Source organism: Anopheles moucheti, chromosome 2 (genome assembly GCF_943734755.1).
Source record: "Anopheles moucheti chromosome 2, idAnoMoucSN_F20_07, whole genome shotgun sequence".
Taxonomy (NCBI): domain Eukaryota; kingdom Metazoa; phylum Arthropoda; class Insecta; order Diptera; family Culicidae; genus Anopheles; species Anopheles moucheti.
Window position 1 is genome coordinate 38,796,804 of NC_069140.1, and position 20,435 is coordinate 38,817,238.

The window sequence follows — 20,435 nt, forward strand, 5'->3', positions numbered from 1 at the left end:
GCTTGAAAAACTGGTCATTTCTGGCGAGTTTTCTGTCTCAATCGACATGAAAAATAATATTGAAACGTTGATATTAACGTTTAAATTAATTTTTATATGATTTGAAACCATTTTGCGAACGTTCCCATTAGAGTTTAAGGACTTCTAATTTTTACCTGTTTTATTAATATTTGTTAAGGCTTCGCCCACTGTGCCTGTTCCATGCGGATTGCCAAGGCATAGATAGTCTCAGGGTATGACAAAAACATCCCAGACAAAACCAAGCGGGTTTGTTTTGTGTCTTGTTTGTGAGGGATGTTCGATACAAGTTGACAGCGCACTTCCATATGATTACACGGGTTTGTTCTAGTCGTGTGGTCTGTTTTGTCTTGTTCGAGGATTGACAGCGCGCTGACTAACTTTCCATACAAACATTTCATACCTTCAGGCGGGCAAAATTACCAGGTGCTACCTCTTCCGTGGATGCCCTCCTGGTACTATACTTTCGAAATCTGGTAGTTTTCGAAGAAATTTTTCACGACCAACGGGAAAGTTAGTGTTTTAACATTGCATACCTTTCGGCGGTTTTCGAGCAAAATTGCTGTACAAGCTGCTACCTTTTCCGTGGATGCTTTCCTGGTATCGGGAATCTGAAAACAGCTGGTTTTGTATGGAATTTCGTACCAGCCGATGGAAAGTTTGAGCGAAATGAAGGATGCTTTCCGTTTTATTGATCTTCCTTTCATTAGCGATCGCTCTCACGGGTTTGATAGGATGCAATGCAATAGTGATGGGCAAATTTATTCCACGCTGCAGGTTATTTCACCTGCAGCGCAAATTTATTCCACCTCGTGAAAAACATGCTATCCTGCTATCGAAAATCTGAAAACACACAGTTTTCACAGTTGACCAGCTGATTTGGTCATTGGACAAATTTGTCAGCATTTTGTCAACTCTCGTGTCCCTGCACATATTAATGTGAATTTCGATCGTTCGCTTGATTTTCGCGTATTAAGTTAGATGCTCCAATTTTAGGTCGGTTGTCCGTGCGTCAAGAAATCCAAGAATTTCTGGGCCGATCTCTTCGGTCATTGTGAAGACACTTGCGACCATTTCGTCACATTTCCACTTGCGCATTTACATCAATATACAATATACACACTATGTGCTCCTCAGGCACAATTTGATAGTCACTAGCAAATTATAAGGATACAACACCACAAAGCACTCACTATTTTTCTCAAACAAACTGAGTTTTCAATGCAAAAAAAAAAACGAGACCACTTTGAGCATGCACGATATCGACCACAATGTTTTAGCAAGATTACTATGATAGGTTCTTCACTGAATATATCGTTTTATATCAATGCATAATGCTTGATTTCTTCAAGTATCTTTTTTCATGTTATTTTTTTAATTTAGATCAACGATTTCGCGGCGATGATCTTCAATCGAATGGATTTAGAATTGAAAATTTTAGAACAATTTCAGTCTAACAACGATGCAAATGTAATTTGAACAGTATTCTACACGAGGATATGATGAAGTATTTTGACAGTTTGGGATGGGTGGACATAAGCCTACCTACAATCCAACTTCGAATAAGTAATAATCAAGAAAGACAGAAATTATATTCCAAGAACCGTGAGGTATCAAATATCAAACGGAAAAGAGAGTTCTAATGATTGCAACATGATTTTATTCATATTCTATGACAATGCTAGCTATGTCGTAGTACACTGACAGATTGTGTACTAGTTGTGTACTATTGTCGATTATAACATCATTACCGGCTTGCAAACTTGCAGAAATTGTGACAATCGAAATACTAAACACAATACTCCACCACAATATTGTTCCGAAACACGTAGGCAGGACATTTTCACGGTTCAATCGATGAAAGGAATCAATACCACACCACGAGTACCGCAATGGCAATAGCTGGCGAATATTGTGGAAGTGAAAACAAGCATGGTTTCTATTCTAGCATCGGCAGCTAATGGCAGGATCATTTTTCGAAAAGATGAAAAAATATGGAAATCTTGAGGTTGAAAATCCCGTTCAAGAAATAGAATACATGAATAGGTTGAAGTAAAAGGGAATATAAGGGTTCACGAGGCCTCCAGATGGTGTATTGATAGCGCAGCCGGACTGCACAAGACAGGACCACGGAAAATTTTCATCTTGACCACCAAACCTCCGTACGCAGCACTGACTGTCCTACGGGTAAATAAAGTCAAAAAACCAGAAATGGTAGGCTTGAGTACACCGCATACTTCTCTTGCGTAGCCGTGTAACCGGACCGAAATAGCTAGTCAAATAGAAACAAATGTTTTATACAATCCAAGGACATATACAATCCAAATACATTTTCGATATACCAAGGATATTTTCGATAAATTGTTTACCATTTTAATTAGATGTATTGCTATAAATTAACTTTGCTGTTAAATTAAAAACTAATTGCACAATCGGCACAAATTTTTTTGGGCCCCCAACACGGCGAGGCCACAGGCCTACCGTTTGATCCGCCGCTGCCTCCACTGCTTCGATCGGAAGGAAATTTTATCCTGAAAATCGAAAAAATTTGCAGGAGCGAAGAACACGCGTGGAGGTAACATTTTATTAATTTTCACAACAACTTCAGCATGTTTATCACCCGTGATCACCAGTTCACCAACCCGGAACACTAATTCACCTTGGGTAAGGGTATCAAGCGTGTAAAGTTTTAGACGCCATCTATGTGTAAGAATGAAAAGCTCTTTTCAGTACAGTGTCATCTGTTTGTAAGAGTGAAAAGCTCGTTTAGATACAGTGTCATCTATGTATAAGAATGAAAAGCTTTTTTTAGCTACATTGCCATCTCTGTGTAAAAGTGAAAAGCTCGTTTAGATACAGTGTTATCTATGTGCAAGAATGAGAAGCTTTTTTAGATACAGTGTCATCTATGTGTAAGAATAAAAAGCTCTTTTAGATATAGTGTCATCTATGTGTAAGAACGAAAAACTCTTTTAGATACAGTGTCATCTATGTGTAAGAATGAAAAGCTCTAAACGCGTAGGGACAACATTATACTAATTTTTACATTAATTTCAGCATGTTTATCACCCGTGATCGGATACTTCGATCGAACGGAAATTTTATTCCGGAAATCGAAAAAGTAACAGGAGCAAAGAACACGCGTGGAGAAATCATTTTATTAAAATTCAAAACAAATTCAGCAAGTTTATCACCCGTGATGGGACACTTCGATCGGATTGAAATTTTATCCCGAAAATCTAAATAGGGTAAAAGATCTTGTAGTCCCCCGCATAGGGTTTGAGCTACCTTGGACATATTTGTTGCACTATGGGCTGAAATTGACCATGGATTGGGAAAATTTTAAATTTCAAGGGGTTTATTTAAATTTTTGTTTCCGTTGTTTTAATAGTAAAACCCATTGCTGTTAATGAAAATTATGATAAATTAAGGAAATAGTTTAAAAAAAAAAATTTCAAGCGATGATCTTTTAAAATATTGATGTTTTCTTAATGGTTATTGTATAAATAACAACATAAAAAATGTTGCAAGTATTTATATTAAAATCTTACTTGGAAAAACGTTTTTATAACATATTTTTCATTATTTTTTGATGAAATTAATTATAAATAAATTCTAGCATAAAAGATTACTACATGTTTAAATAAATTATATGAAAATTCCATGCGTCACGGGTGTAAAAGCTTTAAGTCATAAAGCCTTTATTTAATGTAATAGCACATTTACTAAATTTAATCTTAATTTCCACTGCACCTTGTTTGCTGATTGCTCTGACTCAATCTCTCCAACTGCTCCTGCACACTGTCTTGGAAGAGTGTTGGTGTTATAACAACGGATATCTCTATGGAAATTCAACACACCCACCAGACAGTCGTGCATTTCGTACACGTGTTAGAAAATAGTGTTTATTTGCAATATGCATTTCGGATTGTTACAAAATAATTGAACGATACACAAACAACAATGTAGGATATACATATGCTTCTGTCTATGTTTTGTTTATGGTTCTTTGATGCATAAATACAACTTTATTTCGCATTCGACACAACCACACGAATTGTTTCCACCTTGTTGTTTTGACTACTGGCCTTACCACTTCGATAAAGAAGCGTTTTTACTTCCTCCTAGCCTTCTTTCTCATTTTCTTCCACTCACTTCCCTACCCGTCTTGGCACGTCTTGGTTTTTAAACGTTCATTTCTATGATTTCATCGCTCATCTGCCTGTATTTACGTTTGCGACACAACATAGTAACTACAAATGGCATCGATTAAATTATTTGTTTGCTGCACCTGCTATGTGTGTGTTTTGTGTTGATTTCATATCGGTTTTGATCACATATTACGTTTCGGTTACATCTTACTACGGATAAAACTTACAACACTACTGCTACACTACATTAATACACTTACAAAAATACGCTCCACATCGCGGCTGTCGCCTTAATCATGCCTGTTTTTGCAACTGTCGATTCCAGTTTCCTTTGCTTGGTTTTGTTTTGTTTCTTACTTTAGGGCTAGTGGTTAATGATAGTCCTGCTAATCAGAGACGAGACGCTAGTGGAAATATTCTAACGCCCGAAAGGTATGTAAGCCGCATGACGCTAGTTTTATTGTTTGTGTGCGGCTGGATGTACAGGCAGTTCCCGAGATACGCGGATCCTCTAACACACAATTTTTGGAAGTTTGACAGCTGAGTTAATTTATAGTACAAAATGTAAGCAAAGAGGTGAAAATTTGGACGAAAATTCCTTCCTTTGTCACATAAAACATTTGTTTTTAATTTGTGTTATCGTTTTTTTACGAAAAGTCACCTGAATTGTAAAATAAATAAATTACAGAGTAATAATTCAAAAATGTCACTTTGAAACATAAACGATTTTGCATCAGTATTCGGCATACGCCGAAATTAGAGTTAAGAGGATCTTTGCCAGATTACAGTGGTCTTCAATAATAGCGTATGTCGGGGACTGGCCTGTATACCCTTTGTTTTAATCAATGTTGAAGAAAGATGTTGGATTGAAATCTGAAATTCTTGTGTTCGTCTCTTACACGCTATACACACCCACACATAAATACAGATATGTATACGCACACGCACGCATACACACATACAAATAAGAGCGATTTATGCAAATCACTTGCTAGTAACTGTTCTATCTCCTTACACTTTTTATACAACATCAAATAATCTAGCTGACTTTTATCATTCACTCTCTCCAAATTCATGGCATTTCGGATGATGCCTTGTTTCTTCTTCTACCTCATCTTCACAGTCATTTCTTTGTCCAAACGCGGATAGGACATTAAGTGCCATAGCGTTCCAACGTTCAGTTACAGCACACGGTGAGCTTTCAGAGTTCGTTAGCTTTATCCTATTTTCTTTTAATGGAACATGGAACAAGCAATAACAAACATGACGACTATAAAAGGACTGAAATTTGTTCAAAAATTCCCATCCATGATTTAAGTACGTTAACACATTTTTTGTCAGACATCTCGCCCTGCTGTTCGCCGTGTTGAACTAGCGCATAAAATCGATCGGAAATTGCTAATCCATGTTTCATCGGATATCCAATAGATATCCATGTTCCACCAGCTGGCTTGCCTGAACGAATTTGGTGACAGCGAAATGTCATTATTTCGTCAATCTTCTGAACGGAAAGTATCCAATTTGCCAGTTTCCGCCAGTCTCTACACGCACCTGCATTGGAGAGTACAGTTAAAACAAGTACCACGGCCCAATGCGGTGCTTGGGCTATTGCCTCATCAACGATCCGTAAAATTACATCACAAAAAACAAAAAAATCCCTCCACGAACGCGACACCCGGTTCGGATCGCTTTCAGGTAAGTAACGGTTTCGTAACGCTTGCCCCACGTAACGCCTCCACCTCCGGGAGCTTTGGTTTGGACAGGGCGGAAGCTTTCGGTACGTTCGCTCCGTTGCTGTTGTTACCGGCCGAACCGGACGCCTTCATGAAGCTGTACGACACACTGTTGTGCTTTTTGGGCGGTGTCGGATTATGGCAACTGTTGGGTGAGTTGTTGTTGTGGTTGAGGCTGCAGGGTGAATTGTTGTTGTTGTTGTGATGATGGTTAATCAGGATACCGGTCGGTGGTGAGCTAACAACGGTGACGGACCCATTGTTTACGTTCGCCTGGCTGGTCGCCAATGGCAGCAGTTGATGTGCAGGTGCGTGAGAATCGAGAACGGAAGGGGCACTGTCGGTGGTGAGCAGATGCTGCCGGTTGGTCACCGATGGCCCTTTCAGTCCGTTTGGTAGCGGTGTCGAAGGTTCGGACCGTTCACCGTGCAGCCAGTACGTGAGCATCTCGCCCTTGCCCTTCATCGGTACCAGACCCCGCTCGGATAGATCGAACGTGCCGAATGTGTCGAGAAGCGTTTTTAAGGTGTGACTGACGTGTATCTTGAGCGCTTCACCGGTTGATTCCATCCGGCTGGCCGTGTTGACCGTGTCCCCGAACAGGCAGTACCGTGGCATCTTTAAACCAACAACGCCCGCAACGCATGGTCCTGTTAAGGGGATGAGAATATAGAGATAGATATAGAGAGGGAGAGAAAAGAGAAATTCAATACTAAGTGATAACTACCTCAAATAATGAAGGCACATTATTTATCGCTATATTGTTTAGGATTGTTATTGTTGTTTAGAAGACATTACTTTACTAAAACCTTGTGCTAGAACTGTACGTTCTTATATTATGTGATTTAATAGAACTAAATGCAACATATGCCCACTGTAGATAAGATCAGCACAGCACTGAAAGGCTAACAAATGGATTGTTTTGTAAAACTTCCCGTTTATCCTAAACGTTTTATCCTGAATGTTCTGCTATCAGGGAGATGTCCGAACATGTTCACTTTTTGCCACAGGTTCAATTCTGCCGTTCATTTTAAATGAACTGATCAGTTCAGGCTGGATACTATTTGCTTGATCCATCGGAATGATACGTTTGTGGTGGAATTTGGACAAAAACATCGGTCACTGTGTACAGTAAGACCCCTTTGTTAGCTGGTAGAGGTTATGTTGTGAGGAACGCTCCTACCATAATAATATCAACAGACTCACGAATAACACCACACGATAGCAACAAATCAGACGAAGGGAGCAGTGAAGGTATTTTTCAGTAGAAAAAAGGTTAAGGGTTAGATTTGGACACCGATACAGTTACAAAGTGATACTCTAACTAGGTCCAATCGCAGAGAAGATTAGAATCATTAGCTACTATTAGTTTCAGTAAGTTTTATTCAACGTAACAGAACCTTCTTCACATGGAACCCAATCTCAGCTTCCCAACAGTGAACTGTACCGAACAATAGTACTGTACTCACTAGTACTTTAGGGGAACATTCGTTTTCTTCGTGCAGTAGAACGCCAACTAAGTTTGATGGAGACCCATATATATGAGACATCGCACCGCAAAGCTAAAATACCATAATTCCAAATATGGTTTCCGTTATTTTCCATAGTATGACACACAAAACACTTCAAAACATGAATCCTTGTTGGTGATCTTGAGATAGTAGTGAAAGTACGAGTATTCGTCGGGGTTGAGAATACCCTAATTCTATAGTACCGCAAACTCTGGATTGGTATAAATTAGCAATAGTACTAGAGCACACCGTTCTAAAACTCACATTAGCGAGGTTTTCTAAACATATTTTTCAACATGATATTCCTTTCTCTCAGTGATAGCCCTTAACCTCCGCTAACAACCTCCGCTTCGATTGTTTATTTTACAGCTTACCACCAACTACAGACACTTCATGCTAACATTTAACATTCAACTCAAAGTGTAGCTCCCGTCACACATTAGGCTAAATGGGGCTTTAATTCCAAATGTTTTCTTCCTCAGCTGCGCGACGCTTAACATTCGCTTTGGGTACCGCGTGCCAGGCATGCTGATAAGCCATCTGTTGCACAGGAAGTTAACATTCGACCGTGACGACCGTTTCTTTAGTATGTCACCAGTCAGTGACAAACTTTACACCTAATAAGCGGCCGTTGTGATTGCCACAGCAGCTTTGAAAGACGATCCCGGGTAGCTCACTTAATGGACTGCTGGTGACAAGGGCTGAAGTAGCTACGGCACCAAAAAAAAAAAAACACACAGTTCCACCACTTCGGCTGTATGATAGAGAGCAAGTGGTTCATCTTCTGCTAGCGTTGGAAACTTTTTATCTACATGTCACAACGCGTCTGTCACGCAAGTTTTGGGAAGAAAGATACTTGCAAAACAAAAAAAGCCATATTTTAAATCGCTCTCACAGCATCCGGTCTCATCCGCAATTATCATCCTTTGGTGACTTACCACTGTGCAGTCCTATCCGTAACCGTAGCTGCTCGTTGGGCCGATGACGAATGGTGAACTTGTAAACGGCCGCCAGCAACCGGAGTGCCATGCGAGAGATTTCCCGCGCGTGCAGATTCCCGTTCCGCACCGGAAGCCCGGACACTACCATGTATGCGTCGCCGATTGTTTCAACCTTCAGTAAAGAAGCGTACGGAAAGGGAAGAAACATTAGTGATGATGATAATTATAAAATAGTAGTTTCATCCTATTTAAAATGGATACACATCAGGCATTTATTTGTTAAAACGTTCCGGTTGGTGGAACTAGGCGAGAAATTTGAAAAATTCTTAACGGAAAAATTATATTGTAAAGTCTGAAAACGCCAACATACATCTGGAAACGTGCAAGAAAATAGAGCACGAAAGACGAGATGAATATATTCATATATATCGGAGGGATAAGGTATGGGTAAGGCGAGATAAAGCTCGATCGTACCTCATTATTGTGATTTTCCAAAAAAAAATCAACCAAAAACGAAAAATTTACACTATTATCAACCTAATACATTTGTGACCAATGCTTTTCGTGCTGGATTTAGATTATAATTCACATTTATTTCACAACTGAATTTACCAAAAAAATATTCCCCAGCAAGATGGCAAACACGTTTTTGATGGTATTTTATGATGGAAGTATATTGTTTACAAAATTAATCAAACAGCAATTTAATTACAAAAGTCCTTGTGTAAACTTGTGTAAACTGTTCTTGTAACAATGTTTTCAACCAAAAGTGATTCTAGCAATGGTTTCAACAAAACAACCAATAATGTAACACTGAAATATATTCTTAATGTTCATGATATTCATTGCATTCCATGAAAACAATAAAAGCGTTGTGGCATAAATTAGAAACAACGTAATGTAATATTTAAATATTCCAACGCATGAAGAATTTCTCCATTTCTCACAAACATGTCTTCAGACACAAGTAAATTGTATTAAAATTGTTCGGTATTCTCATTTAGGTTGCAACTTTTCCAAGTTATTCTCGAAACCCATTGAAAAAACTTTAATGTTTTTTATTATTACGACATCCTTACACCTCGTCGGCAATTACACATACCGTGTAATAGGCTGACGGCGATACGAGTCGCGTATGATAGATACGCATGGGAACATATGTCGCTCCATCGCAGATCAGTTTATGTGTTAAAATTCGCATTAAAATTCTACCCCAGATGTGGACGTGTGTGAGAGTGTATCATTACTTTCTTGGGTGTCACTTTGCCCAAAAGCAACAAAAACAAACCAAATTTTCCAACACCTTTCATGCTTTCAAATCTGGACGAGCACAGCTGTTGCTTTGGCGTTTGGCGCATGAATCTAAGATGGAAGTATGGTGACGCACATCCCACACCCTGTCCCTAGGGTACCCAAACCATTCAGCTTTTTGGATCGAAGGTATCGAAAGAAATGGAAATTAATTGCCGTTCGATGACATTCGTTCGATTCAAAATACAGGGGTTATGGGCAGATGGGAGTCATGGTAGGAAGGTTATGTGTTGACGCCCGGAAGGTAGGTAGGTTTACGTCTTTTTCGATAAAAAGATCTTTTTTTTGTGGAAACATTTGTAGCGACTTTATGGGGAGACGTATGGGATCTTACGGATAGTAGAGGGAAAGCAACATATGCCCGTTAGTCAGTTAGGACACGATTTTATGATGTTTGGTGATGGGTGAAAGGACGATTGATAAGAACATTTAAAGCGTTATAAAATACTTCAAGTATGTGCTTGTTTCTTAACACAGTGGACCGTCAGCAATATCAAATCTACAATATTTTAATAACCAACGGGCATGTTTTTAATCGAGTAGCTTCTTCGATGATTTAAAATTTATTTTTCTTAGTATCTATAGCCTCAGGAAATGTACGCAAGAAGTAGTCGGGTTGAGATTCCCCCCCCCCATTCCTCTTGATTTGATAGTGTCCAGAGGGTCTACAGGTTCTAATGTAAAGTAATAATAATAATAGTGTAATATAAGTTCATGTAACAGACAATCTATTCACATGCACCAAAGTGCAATAGACCAACCGCCGAGATATTAGACATAGGGAAGGTCTCATACGTCTAGTCTAGTTGTAGCTAATGTACATCAAAGCTAAAGACTCCCCCCCAAAATCACATTTCAAAACCGAAGTCATTGAGAAGGTAGTGGGATACACTGGATTGTTTATAAACTTATTCTAAGAAAGATGATGATGTGTTATTCTTTGGCATTACAGTTCTTTTATGATTTCATAAATAAATAAGCTATTGGACAGCTTTTCGCTCTACCTATTCGTTCACATCATGTAATGTAATGTGGATTTGAAAGAGCAATGCATTTCACTTCCCAGCGACTTCATTTACCCATGATAGCATTATTTTTTGTCCGTTAGTTCAGATTTTCTTTGATCGTTTTTTTTTTCAAAATGGCTTTTGTTTGATAACATACTCACAGCTTACCTTGTACACGTCAAAGTTTTCGACGATCGAGTCGAAACAGGTGTAGAGATCGTTCAGCAGATCGACGACCTGCATCGGGGTGCTTTGCGCCGAAATCGAGGTGAAGCCTACAATATCGCTAAAATAAATAGTTACTTGATCATACGTTTCCGCTATCACAGATTTGCCCATGATCAGCTGTGCCGCTACGGATCTGTATGGAATTGCAAAAAATTGTATATTTGAGCAACGAGACAAACTACAAACACCCTTCTATCAGCGCTCAACTGCTGCTTACTTACTTGGGCAACAGTTGGTACAACAGTTCCTCGCACTTGCGCTTCTCCTCGAAGTAATCCTGCGTTCGCTCATCCACCAGGGCCTCCAGATTGTTCGCATACTGCTCCATGCGTTGCAATAAATTATCTAATATGTTACCAGATTCATTTTCTCTGTGGAAAGGGAAAGAATGTGAAGGAAAAATATTATTGGACACAAAGAAAAATTTCGTTCGCAAAAGAAAATACTGAATAATTGAGAAAAAAACAACGTCGAAGTGGGAAAAATTGCCCTTCTTCACGTACAATCCTAACCATTCTTATTATGTTTTTGCAAAGAAAATGAGACGTTTGCGAAAGAAAAACAACCCATCTACTGTTTGCACCCAACGCGGAAAAAACGGGAAAACCCAACTTTCATGCTTTCAAACCCAAAGACAATGACGCTCAAACAGATGGAAAAACGTTCTGTGTAACAACGTAACGTTGAAAGAATATTGAAAACCCGAACGTTAGCAGTCGTTCGCTTCCATGCGAACGATGGTTTAATCTGCGTGCAGCACCAAGATGGCCAGCAGTAGTTTGCTTTCAACACGATGGGCAGCAGACAAGTGGTAGAAACGGTAAGCTGGATTGTTGATTCAATGTTGGCTGCTGCTAATTAAACGGTTTGATTCGCCGATGATGGCCAAAAGTTTTCCTTCGAGCGAAAACTCCCGTCCGCTTGCGACGCTAGGAGATGTTTGTTTTTCGGTGCTTTAGTTTTCAACAAAACGCAAAAATATCGTTGCCGAAGGGAAAACAATCGAACAATGTGAAAGTTTCTTTTTTGGCTGGTAATAGTATTATCCATGGAGTATTTTGAAATAATTCCCTTCTATTCACCCGTACATTGGTTGGCATTGTGCCAGCGTCACAGTAGAGATGCCTTTTTGAGAAATAATTTTTCCTTCTCTGTGGTTCGATGTTGGCAGGCAATTAAATATGGTCTAGGCTCTGTGGCTGTTGGGTTTTCTGTTTACGTGGGCACACGCTGGCTGTTGATTCTACTGTTCATACCGAGCAACATTACGAAGTATCGTCACACCAAGCAAAACCACCGGTTCCCAGTAATAGTGAACTGTGATCGGATTCTGACGCATCCTGTAGCCGATGCGTAAGATGTGGTAAGGGTAGCAGTGGGTATTAATTAAAATAACAACCAACTGTCGTGCCTGTTCGGTTGCCGTTGCATTAAGTCCATTCCAAGAACAGAAACCAAGAGCTCATTCATAGTCGCTCGGGCTCTGGTGGTGTTGGTTTGTGATGTTCGGATTTTCCGATGCTGGGCTTCTTCCGTTTCTAATTGGTATCGTTTCAGCAATTACCACTCAATATGGTGAGCGGCGAAGTGAATTCTAATCAACTTTGAGCTAAACTTTGTGACAGGAAAGTAATTTGTTGAATTGGTTGGAAATAAAAGTAGCTTAATCTGCAGAGAATGGAGTTTATAACCTGTTGCAGTAACTACCACTTAATCATTTTTTTAATTTTGAATTAAAATGCATTGTTGTTGTTAATAAGACTAAATAAAAAAAACAACAACAAATGGAGCTGCAAGGGTTTTTGCAGTGTTTAATGTGAGCTTTTTGATCGTTTCCCCTCATATCCTAAGAGGTTTTGAATATTTTATTATATTCAAGTTGTCTAGATTGCACTGAAGTGGATGGAGAATAATTTCCACTTTCAGGATCTTGTTCAAAATTAATGTAAAACTGTGCGGAGTTTTCTCATCTGTCATCTGCCAAATGGCTCCAACTTAGTTAGTTGAGGTCAAAATGCCTTTTAATATTAAGTGTTCAAGATCTACTTTAGCAGATGTGAGCTCAACTTGAAGATAATTCAGAAATGGCGACTAAATTGACGAGTTTCAGTCGAAAGCTCTATAACTCTCTCACTAACAAAAACTCCATACTTATAAATACATTGTTTAACCAAAAATATGCATCTCAATAACAATAAAATGCGATCGTATGGTGGGACAACTAGGTAAGGATGAGCTAAGTTAAGTAAATTCTCGCTATTTCTTTGCAACTTTATCTTCATAAGGCATTTTTTAAGTTAATCAGACAATATTGTTTGAAATATATCATTTTGGACAGGTCCTGCCATCTAAAACCGCTACCAATAGACCACCAATAGAACGCACCTATTCATCAGTTGTACTGTGTTTAAAACACACAATCGTCAGTTGTACTGTTGTACCTGCGGTCTACATTATACGCTTTACAAGGGAAAGCTTTCATGGGTTATATTTTGTCGCCTGCGGAATGCAATCCTTTTCCAACAGCTTTCACCCTTGCCATAGCAAGCAATCATTCAAAAGCGGTTCTCATTATTGACACCATCAATGTTCGTTCCAGCTCACGCTCCAGAACCGACCACACACCCGTTGAAAAGTGTAATACTTTCCCTTTTACCATGCACACTTTAAAAGGCAAATCAAGTCCCTTGTATTCCACCGTGCACACGTGGTAGAATGGAACGGTTGTTCGCTTTGTTATTTTACGTAAAATTGATGTTTATTCGCCGGTTTGGTTGAATGAGAATTGTTGTGTGAAAATAAACAAAAAAGTCAGAACGAAACTTGACGGGAAATTGTTTTTCTTTTTTGTGACGTATCGTGAGCTGAGCCGGCAAGGGACGGTTTATGCTAGAGAAAAAAAGAACCCTTCGCCAACTCTTGTTACTTTTTTCTTTATCTGCCTGTATTATGCACACGACGCTAGTCGACTGGGTGGGGCGAAAGCTTAGCGCTTTTTTATGGGGCGTCGTTTGAGAGTGATGAAATAGGGAAGCAGAAAACGCATCGATCAGAATACGGTGCACGTGTACACCTGGCACACAAGCACAGATGGTGCGCTGCCGTTGATTCCCCGATAGAGTTGATCGATAAGAGGTTAAATGAGTGCAACATTAAATCACAGTTCGCTCCGATGAATGAAGGTGAAAGATGAGAAGGATTGATGGAACGATAAGAGATTGCAGTTGTCGATGGTTAGGATTAAGCTCTGATTGAATGATCGATCCTGTCAACAGCACAAAAAGGGTTGGTATGTATGGTGGCGCATTTGGGGAGAAGATTTATTCCAAAAGAGTGGAAAAGAAAACCACACAAAAGAATCTCATAAAATAAATTAATGAAGTTGTGAAGGAGAAATGTTAAAGATTGCTGTGTTTGATGAAAAATATTTGGTAAATATGTGCTATTAGGAGTAGTTCTGGTTAATAACTAGGAAATAATCGTCAAACAACTAAAGATGTTTAACTAAAGTTAATTTTTAATTTATTATACTACTTATTATTTGAAATATTTGGAATTATTAACATAAAAAACCGTTCATATTCACGATAGTATTATTACCGGTATTAGTTTCAGTCAGAAACATTGAAACATTAAATGCACTGAAAAGCTGGATAGAAAAGCTATCTGTTATTGACGTAAAAAAGAATGTCTTCAAACAGGCCAGCTCTCATGTAAATAAAGGATTAAACATTCCTGCTTGAGCTTGTCGCTTTCACTGCGTTGCTCGATTATAATTATTGTCTTGTGAGGAACGTTATGTTATTTACACACAGGCTTCCAGCAAAACATAATTCCCCAATCACTTCATTGTGCAGAGAGCAGGAATGGAAGCAAGCGAATGAAGGTGCAAATTGAAACAGACGGTCGTTTTATGTACGAAAGGATCGAAATGAACACACTCCCGGCCAAGAAAGCTGACAAATTGCCAACGATTTGATGCGATTTCCTGCCGTCGGCATTTCCGTTTAATGTTTCCTAACTGTCCCAACCCACAGGAAAAGCTTACCATGGGGGCGAGCAATGAATGGAAGGAACGGATTTTATCATCATACTTTCGTCGCTTCCGTTTAAACCATTGGCTCCGAGTGGAGGTTTGCGAAAGAACGTCCAAAACAACACCGTGGGTTGATTTAATTCAGTGCAAACTAGCAAAAGTTAATGAACTGCGAAACTTGGTTCGGGTTAGATGGAAGTCAAACTTTCTGAGGATTGATTTATTGACGAGCAAAAAAATGAGCAATGGAAGTTTATATCTAAGGTGTAGACGATATAAAGAAGTGGATGGTTATGGGTTTCTTTTTCTCTTCCGTCGATATGATATTGGCCCTTCATAGGGAGTTAAGGATCTCCAAAAAGTTAGAGAGCTTTCCACACCTAACCGGAACCGACGCGTTGAAATGATAAAACATCCTTTCTGTCGCTTTTACTGATTGGTTCGCTAGATTTGGTCCGAAAATTTGACTCGGGCCAAATCAGGATTCGATTTACCAGATTGATTATGGTTCGCCGTTCTTGCTGATTCAGTGGCCGGTACGTGTGAATATGTGTTTTCGCTGTTCGCTTTCATTAGGCGTCCCATTGAACATTCAATTACCGGTTTGGTAAAGTTGTAAAGCAATAGAAATCCGGAGAAGGAGACAGAAAAATAAAGCATAATACGGAGCACATTTTGAATGTTGCGTGTTGTATGAGTTTCATTCACGCAGCGTTTTTACGTTGTACTGAAGTTGTGTGTGCTCCTGGAGCACATGTAAGCACTCATGTAACATGACCATGGTGTTGTAGTAGACTCAGCGAGGCAGAAATAGGTAACTTATAGTTAGATGAAATTTTGGATAGGTGATAGGTAACTTAGAATTAAATGAAATTTTGAGCTAAAATTGAAATGAATAGTTTCTTTAGTAAATGGAACAATTCTACTCACTTGTTAATTTTTCTGATGATCGTTTTTAGCCCACCGAAATCGGGCCGATCTGCTGGATCTTCGGCCCAGCATTTGACCATTATGTTGTTAACATCCTCGTACGACGATTCGTCCACCTTTGGCCGGAAAGGAACGTCCATCAGTCCCGGTCCGTCTCTGACTAGTTTGATGATTTCTGTAAACAAATTACCACATCACACATAAGATAAACGATCTAGCAGGCGTAGTCGTCCAATACGTCAACGTAATCAAGTATACAGTTTAATCGTATTATTACTTGTTTGATTTATGATGTGAAGCAGATAAATTATTAGTGAAATATACAAACAAACTGTGTTCCATCGGTTGCATTCTCTGAAATGTCTTCGAAAAAAAGTGCCAAAACAGTAACGATACAGTTGCGACCAGTGCATCGTGGAAGAACTTCCACCGAACAGCAGCAAACAGCAGGTCCGTCCAGTGGGCCGCCTGTCAAACCGGTGGGAACTAAATCGCGCTATAAAATTTATGAAATACCGCGAAAATCCGAATTTTCTGAATATCTCGAACGGATACGGCGTGAACAAGAAGTACGACAGGACAGGGATGCAGACAACCGAGCGATACATGCACGTGATGAAGAAGCGGGTCCTAGTCAACAATACGAACAGAACCTTCTCGCATTCGATAAACCCATCACCGTCATGCGACAGGGAAGTGTGGTCGAGTATCGACCGAAGGAGCGCCATCCGTTCAAGGAGCTAGTCAGCAACTACCTAAGACGACCCTCACATCAGAAGGAATCATACCGACCATACAAACTGCCCATCATACAAAGCTGGGAGCAAACGATCGAAGAGTCGCTGAGAAAGATGGCCGCGGGAAGATCAACCCGGGGTGAAATGTGGAAACAATCGCGGCTAAAGTGGTTGGAAGATTTGGAAGAAGCGAACAGAAAACTACCGGCATCGAACAGAACCGTCAGTAGAGAGGAAGGTGTTGATCCGGCTATATGCTGTTTTCTTATGTGGTGTCGTCGCCGACATCGTGTGTCAAATGGATGAAACATGCTGTTTACATTTACCTTTGGGAGATTTTTCCTCTGTGCCGAGGTAGAATGGACCTTGGCGCGATACGATCTCCTGGATGATGATGCCAAACGAGTAGACATCACCTTTCTGACTGCCCGCCGGGGGACACTGGGGATCTCTCAGCAGCTCTGGAGCGGTCCAGAGAAGTTCTACGAATATAATTAACCATGAACAGCACGTTAGGAAGGTGGTTACCATTGGAACAATATAGCCATAAACCTTACTCTGCCAGTAAGCGTAACTTTCGATGTCGCCGTCTTCCATGCTACGACGCAGCTGATGCAGCCCAAAGTCCGTCACTTTCAGTACGAACCTCGAATCGACGACACAGTTGGATGACTTAAGCGAACCGTGCGAGTGTAGATCGGTCGAGTGCAGGAAAGCCATACCCTTTACGATGTCGTGCATGAGCGAGATCTTGAACATCCAGTCAAGCTTGATCGTCTCATTCTCCAGAATGTCCTGCAGTGATCCTTTCGGGCAGTACTCGGTTAAAATGAACGGGTCAGGGTGCAGATCGAGACATGCACCGTAGAACCGCACGAGATGATCGTGCTGAATGTCCTTCATGCGCTTAAACTCAAGCATTAGCGAGCGGGTCAGACTTAGGTTTTGTACGTTGATCTTCTTGATTGCCACCTTACAGCCCTTATAGAACCCGAAATGGATGTAGATCTGTCGATCGCCCGGCAGCGAGTTAAGGTCCTCGGAATAGATCGTCTGCAATGAGAAAAACGGGACTATCGATTGGTTTTCATGATTGCCGGACGGATTGTCCCGAAATATGCTTACAGCTTGGCTGCCCCGTTTGACCATCGAATGGAAGCTGCCCCGATGTCCCCGGCTGGGATTGCAGGACAGTACATCGTTCGGGTTTACCTTCCAGGTCATGGAATTTATCTCGGCTTCAAGTTTGTAGTGCCGATAGCCAACGATGGACGCGATGCCCATGCACACCACACACACACCAAGTACAAGGGACAGAATTGCGTAACCCGGGAGTGCTGTGGAACGTTGGGAGTGAAGGTAACATAAAAGGGATGGATTATGTACACATAATCTTTTGGGTGATCTTTACAGGTCATACTTACAATTATCTGGACACAGCGATCCATCGAAACCGCAGGTTGGCCGATCTGGAGGTGCCTTTGTACGATCGCCTGCCCAGTGAATAGCTTTACCCTCAACAAACTGAAGACCTCCTCCATAGTAATAGTTTGCAACAACCTGCGAACGTATGCGAAACTCATGTATTGCAGCTATTGCACGTATGTTTCGTCGTCTACTAACCTCAAACAGTCCCGTATCCGGGTTGAGATCCAGTAGCGAATAGTTCGATATACGGTCACCGTTCGAGTCTATCGTCACGTTGCCGGTAATGCCCTTAAAGCTTCGACCCCACATCAGCTTGGCTAGGTGTGTGCCGTTGATCGGTTGGCGAAGTGCCCGCTGCTCTCCTAATAGCGCAATGCTTTCGTTGAGGGCATATGCGTACAGCAACACCGCATCGTAGAATGCCGTCACGAACGTTGAAACGGGTTCATCCTCAGCATACGTGTAGTTATACTTGGTCTTAGTGAGTTCCTTCACCTACCGTTCAGCGAGAGATGAAGAATAACAAAAAAGTGAGACCAAATAACCTAGACCCAACGTCAAATACGCAGGAAGGGACACTTAATCTTGTTTAAGTTAGACAAACCCACGAAACGCGCGTGGCAAACATGGCTGAAAGCATATGCCCTAACAAGACGAACTTCTCCAAAGCTTTACGATTCCCGTCACGTACCCGGTGGGATTGGGATTGGATTGAAGACTTCCGAATGCGGCACCGTTCACGAACCGATGGCAAAATCGAAGAAAATAGGATTTTAAACTGCTTCATTGCGGGGAGATTTCTTCACATCCAGGATACGAGAAGGAAAACGTTTCGTTTTTTTTTTTTTCAAATGAGCAAACCGGAAAAGTGGTCAAACGTTGAGTGTGTGTGCGTGCTGCGGATTCTGAGAACTTTAGTGCTTCATCACCGGAGGCAGAAAGGGCAACGTGCTGCAAACGATTCACTTTAGAGTAGTATGTATTTATTGCCTGAGCACGATGGGGTTTTGTTTGTTGCGTCGTGGATTAAGAAACTTAATTGCTTTCGAAGTTGAGCTACAAAAGGGGTTTTTTTTTCTTATCAGCGATACTGACCGCAGAATAATGTTTCGAGTACTGGTTGAAATTTAAAATCTACAATGCAAGTACGCAAAAGAAAAGGAACGCAAACGGTCAGTTTAGAAACAAGGGAATAGTGGTTGAAGTGGCTCAATTCTTCTCGTGTAACTATTGAAGGAACAAATTTCACTGTTCGTACCACCGTAGCCTGAGATGCAAAAACTTTTTGCGTGAAAATCCCATCGTAAAATCGTTCTACGCCGTTACAGACGTCCAGAATAGTTGCTGACAAATTCGTTACTAAAACTGATGAAAAACTTTCCAACGGGAACGCATTCTTAAACGTATTCCTACGGGTCAGCAAGCACAAGTGGAAAAGTGTCCTATGTCGGGATTGTTCGGCCATGCAGAATACCATCACTTTTAGAACTTTTTGCCAATAATCTGTTGAAATAGTTGGATCAGAAGAATGTTATCACTGGAAGTGTAACATAAACCAGACAGACTCTGGGTGGTGGAGAACCTAAAGGTAGTGTCCTGTACTCTTCAGTGGTATATGGGACAGAAAAATTAAATCATGTACGTCCAGAAATTTCTCTCGCCTAAACCACGATTGGTTCAAGTTGGCATGACGTTTGTCATGCATTCTCCGTCGAGACTTTCGATAGATCCAGCGAGTCGGAAGATAAAACAGGACGACACAGACAGATAGCATGCGGGCTTTCAACAGCGTTCCAATTGTTCTCGGTTTTCCTGTGGTGGATGGAAACTTTTTCCACACAGCTACAGCTTCCACCGCACAAATGAAGCAGTGCTTTTCTGCCCGGTTTTCCCCACTGACGTACCGGATGATCCAAAGTGGTCACTTTGCTACCTTTTTCTGTTCTATTCGTCAACTCCTTTCTCATGTCAGGTTTAATGCCCGGTGCGATAAGCAGTAATTGAAACAGACTTTGCACATCCACAGCGAGAACGGTGTGAGCTTTCCGAAAGCTTTCAGACCTTGACCGTCGTTCTTGTAAGCGGACCCCAGTGACTCAGCAGCTAGGTGGATTTCACGGGGGAAAAAAATATGGAACTTACCTCCTCGGAAAACCGGCGATATTCGTCGTCCTCGGGTTCGCGGGCAACCACCTGTAGCAAGGCGGTGAACGCTTCCTTTGCCTTCTGGTTGCGCTCGTCGGTGTCGTTTTTGGCGTACCAGGGCGGTTGTTTCGTTGCCGTCATGCTGCTCAACGGATGAGTTTCAATCCCCGGCACGGGTTGGAACCAAGAATGGAACGACAAGCACAAAACATAACCAACCAAGATGAATGAATTTGAATGCAAAACAAGCGCCATCGTT

The 20,435-nt window shown here is 40.8% G+C and overlaps 2 protein-coding genes across 2 annotated transcripts in view; one reads left to right on the forward strand and one right to left on the reverse strand.

The window, feature by feature from the left end:
- Positions 1-4,235: 4,235 nt before the first annotated feature.
- LOC128299614 (atrial natriuretic peptide receptor 2) overlaps positions 4,236-20,435 on the reverse strand; it is a 33,420-nt gene continuing 17,220 nt past the window's right edge. The window contains exons 4-13 of the mRNA XM_053035619.1: positions 20,174-20,318; positions 18,227-18,526; positions 18,028-18,163; positions 17,161-17,940; positions 16,930-17,085; positions 15,867-16,041; positions 11,122-11,271; positions 10,841-11,033; positions 8,352-8,526; positions 4,236-6,552 (exon numbers count right to left, since the gene is read on the reverse strand). Of these exons, the coding sequence (XP_052891579.1) occupies positions 5,861-6,552; positions 8,352-8,526; positions 10,841-11,033; positions 11,122-11,271; positions 15,867-16,041; positions 16,930-17,085; positions 17,161-17,940; positions 18,028-18,163; positions 18,227-18,526; positions 20,174-20,318 (2,902 nt within the window). The 3' untranslated portion in view covers positions 4,236-5,860. The remainder of the gene's footprint in view (positions 6,553-8,351; positions 8,527-10,840; positions 11,034-11,121; positions 11,272-15,866; positions 16,042-16,929; positions 17,086-17,160; positions 17,941-18,027; positions 18,164-18,226; positions 18,527-20,173; positions 20,319-20,435) is intronic.
- On the forward strand, positions 16,226-16,909 carry LOC128299616 (uncharacterized). Its single transcript, XM_053035623.1, has one exon. It carries the CDS (start codon positions 16,226-16,228, stop codon positions 16,907-16,909), a length of 684 nt encoding a protein of 227 aa, XP_052891583.1.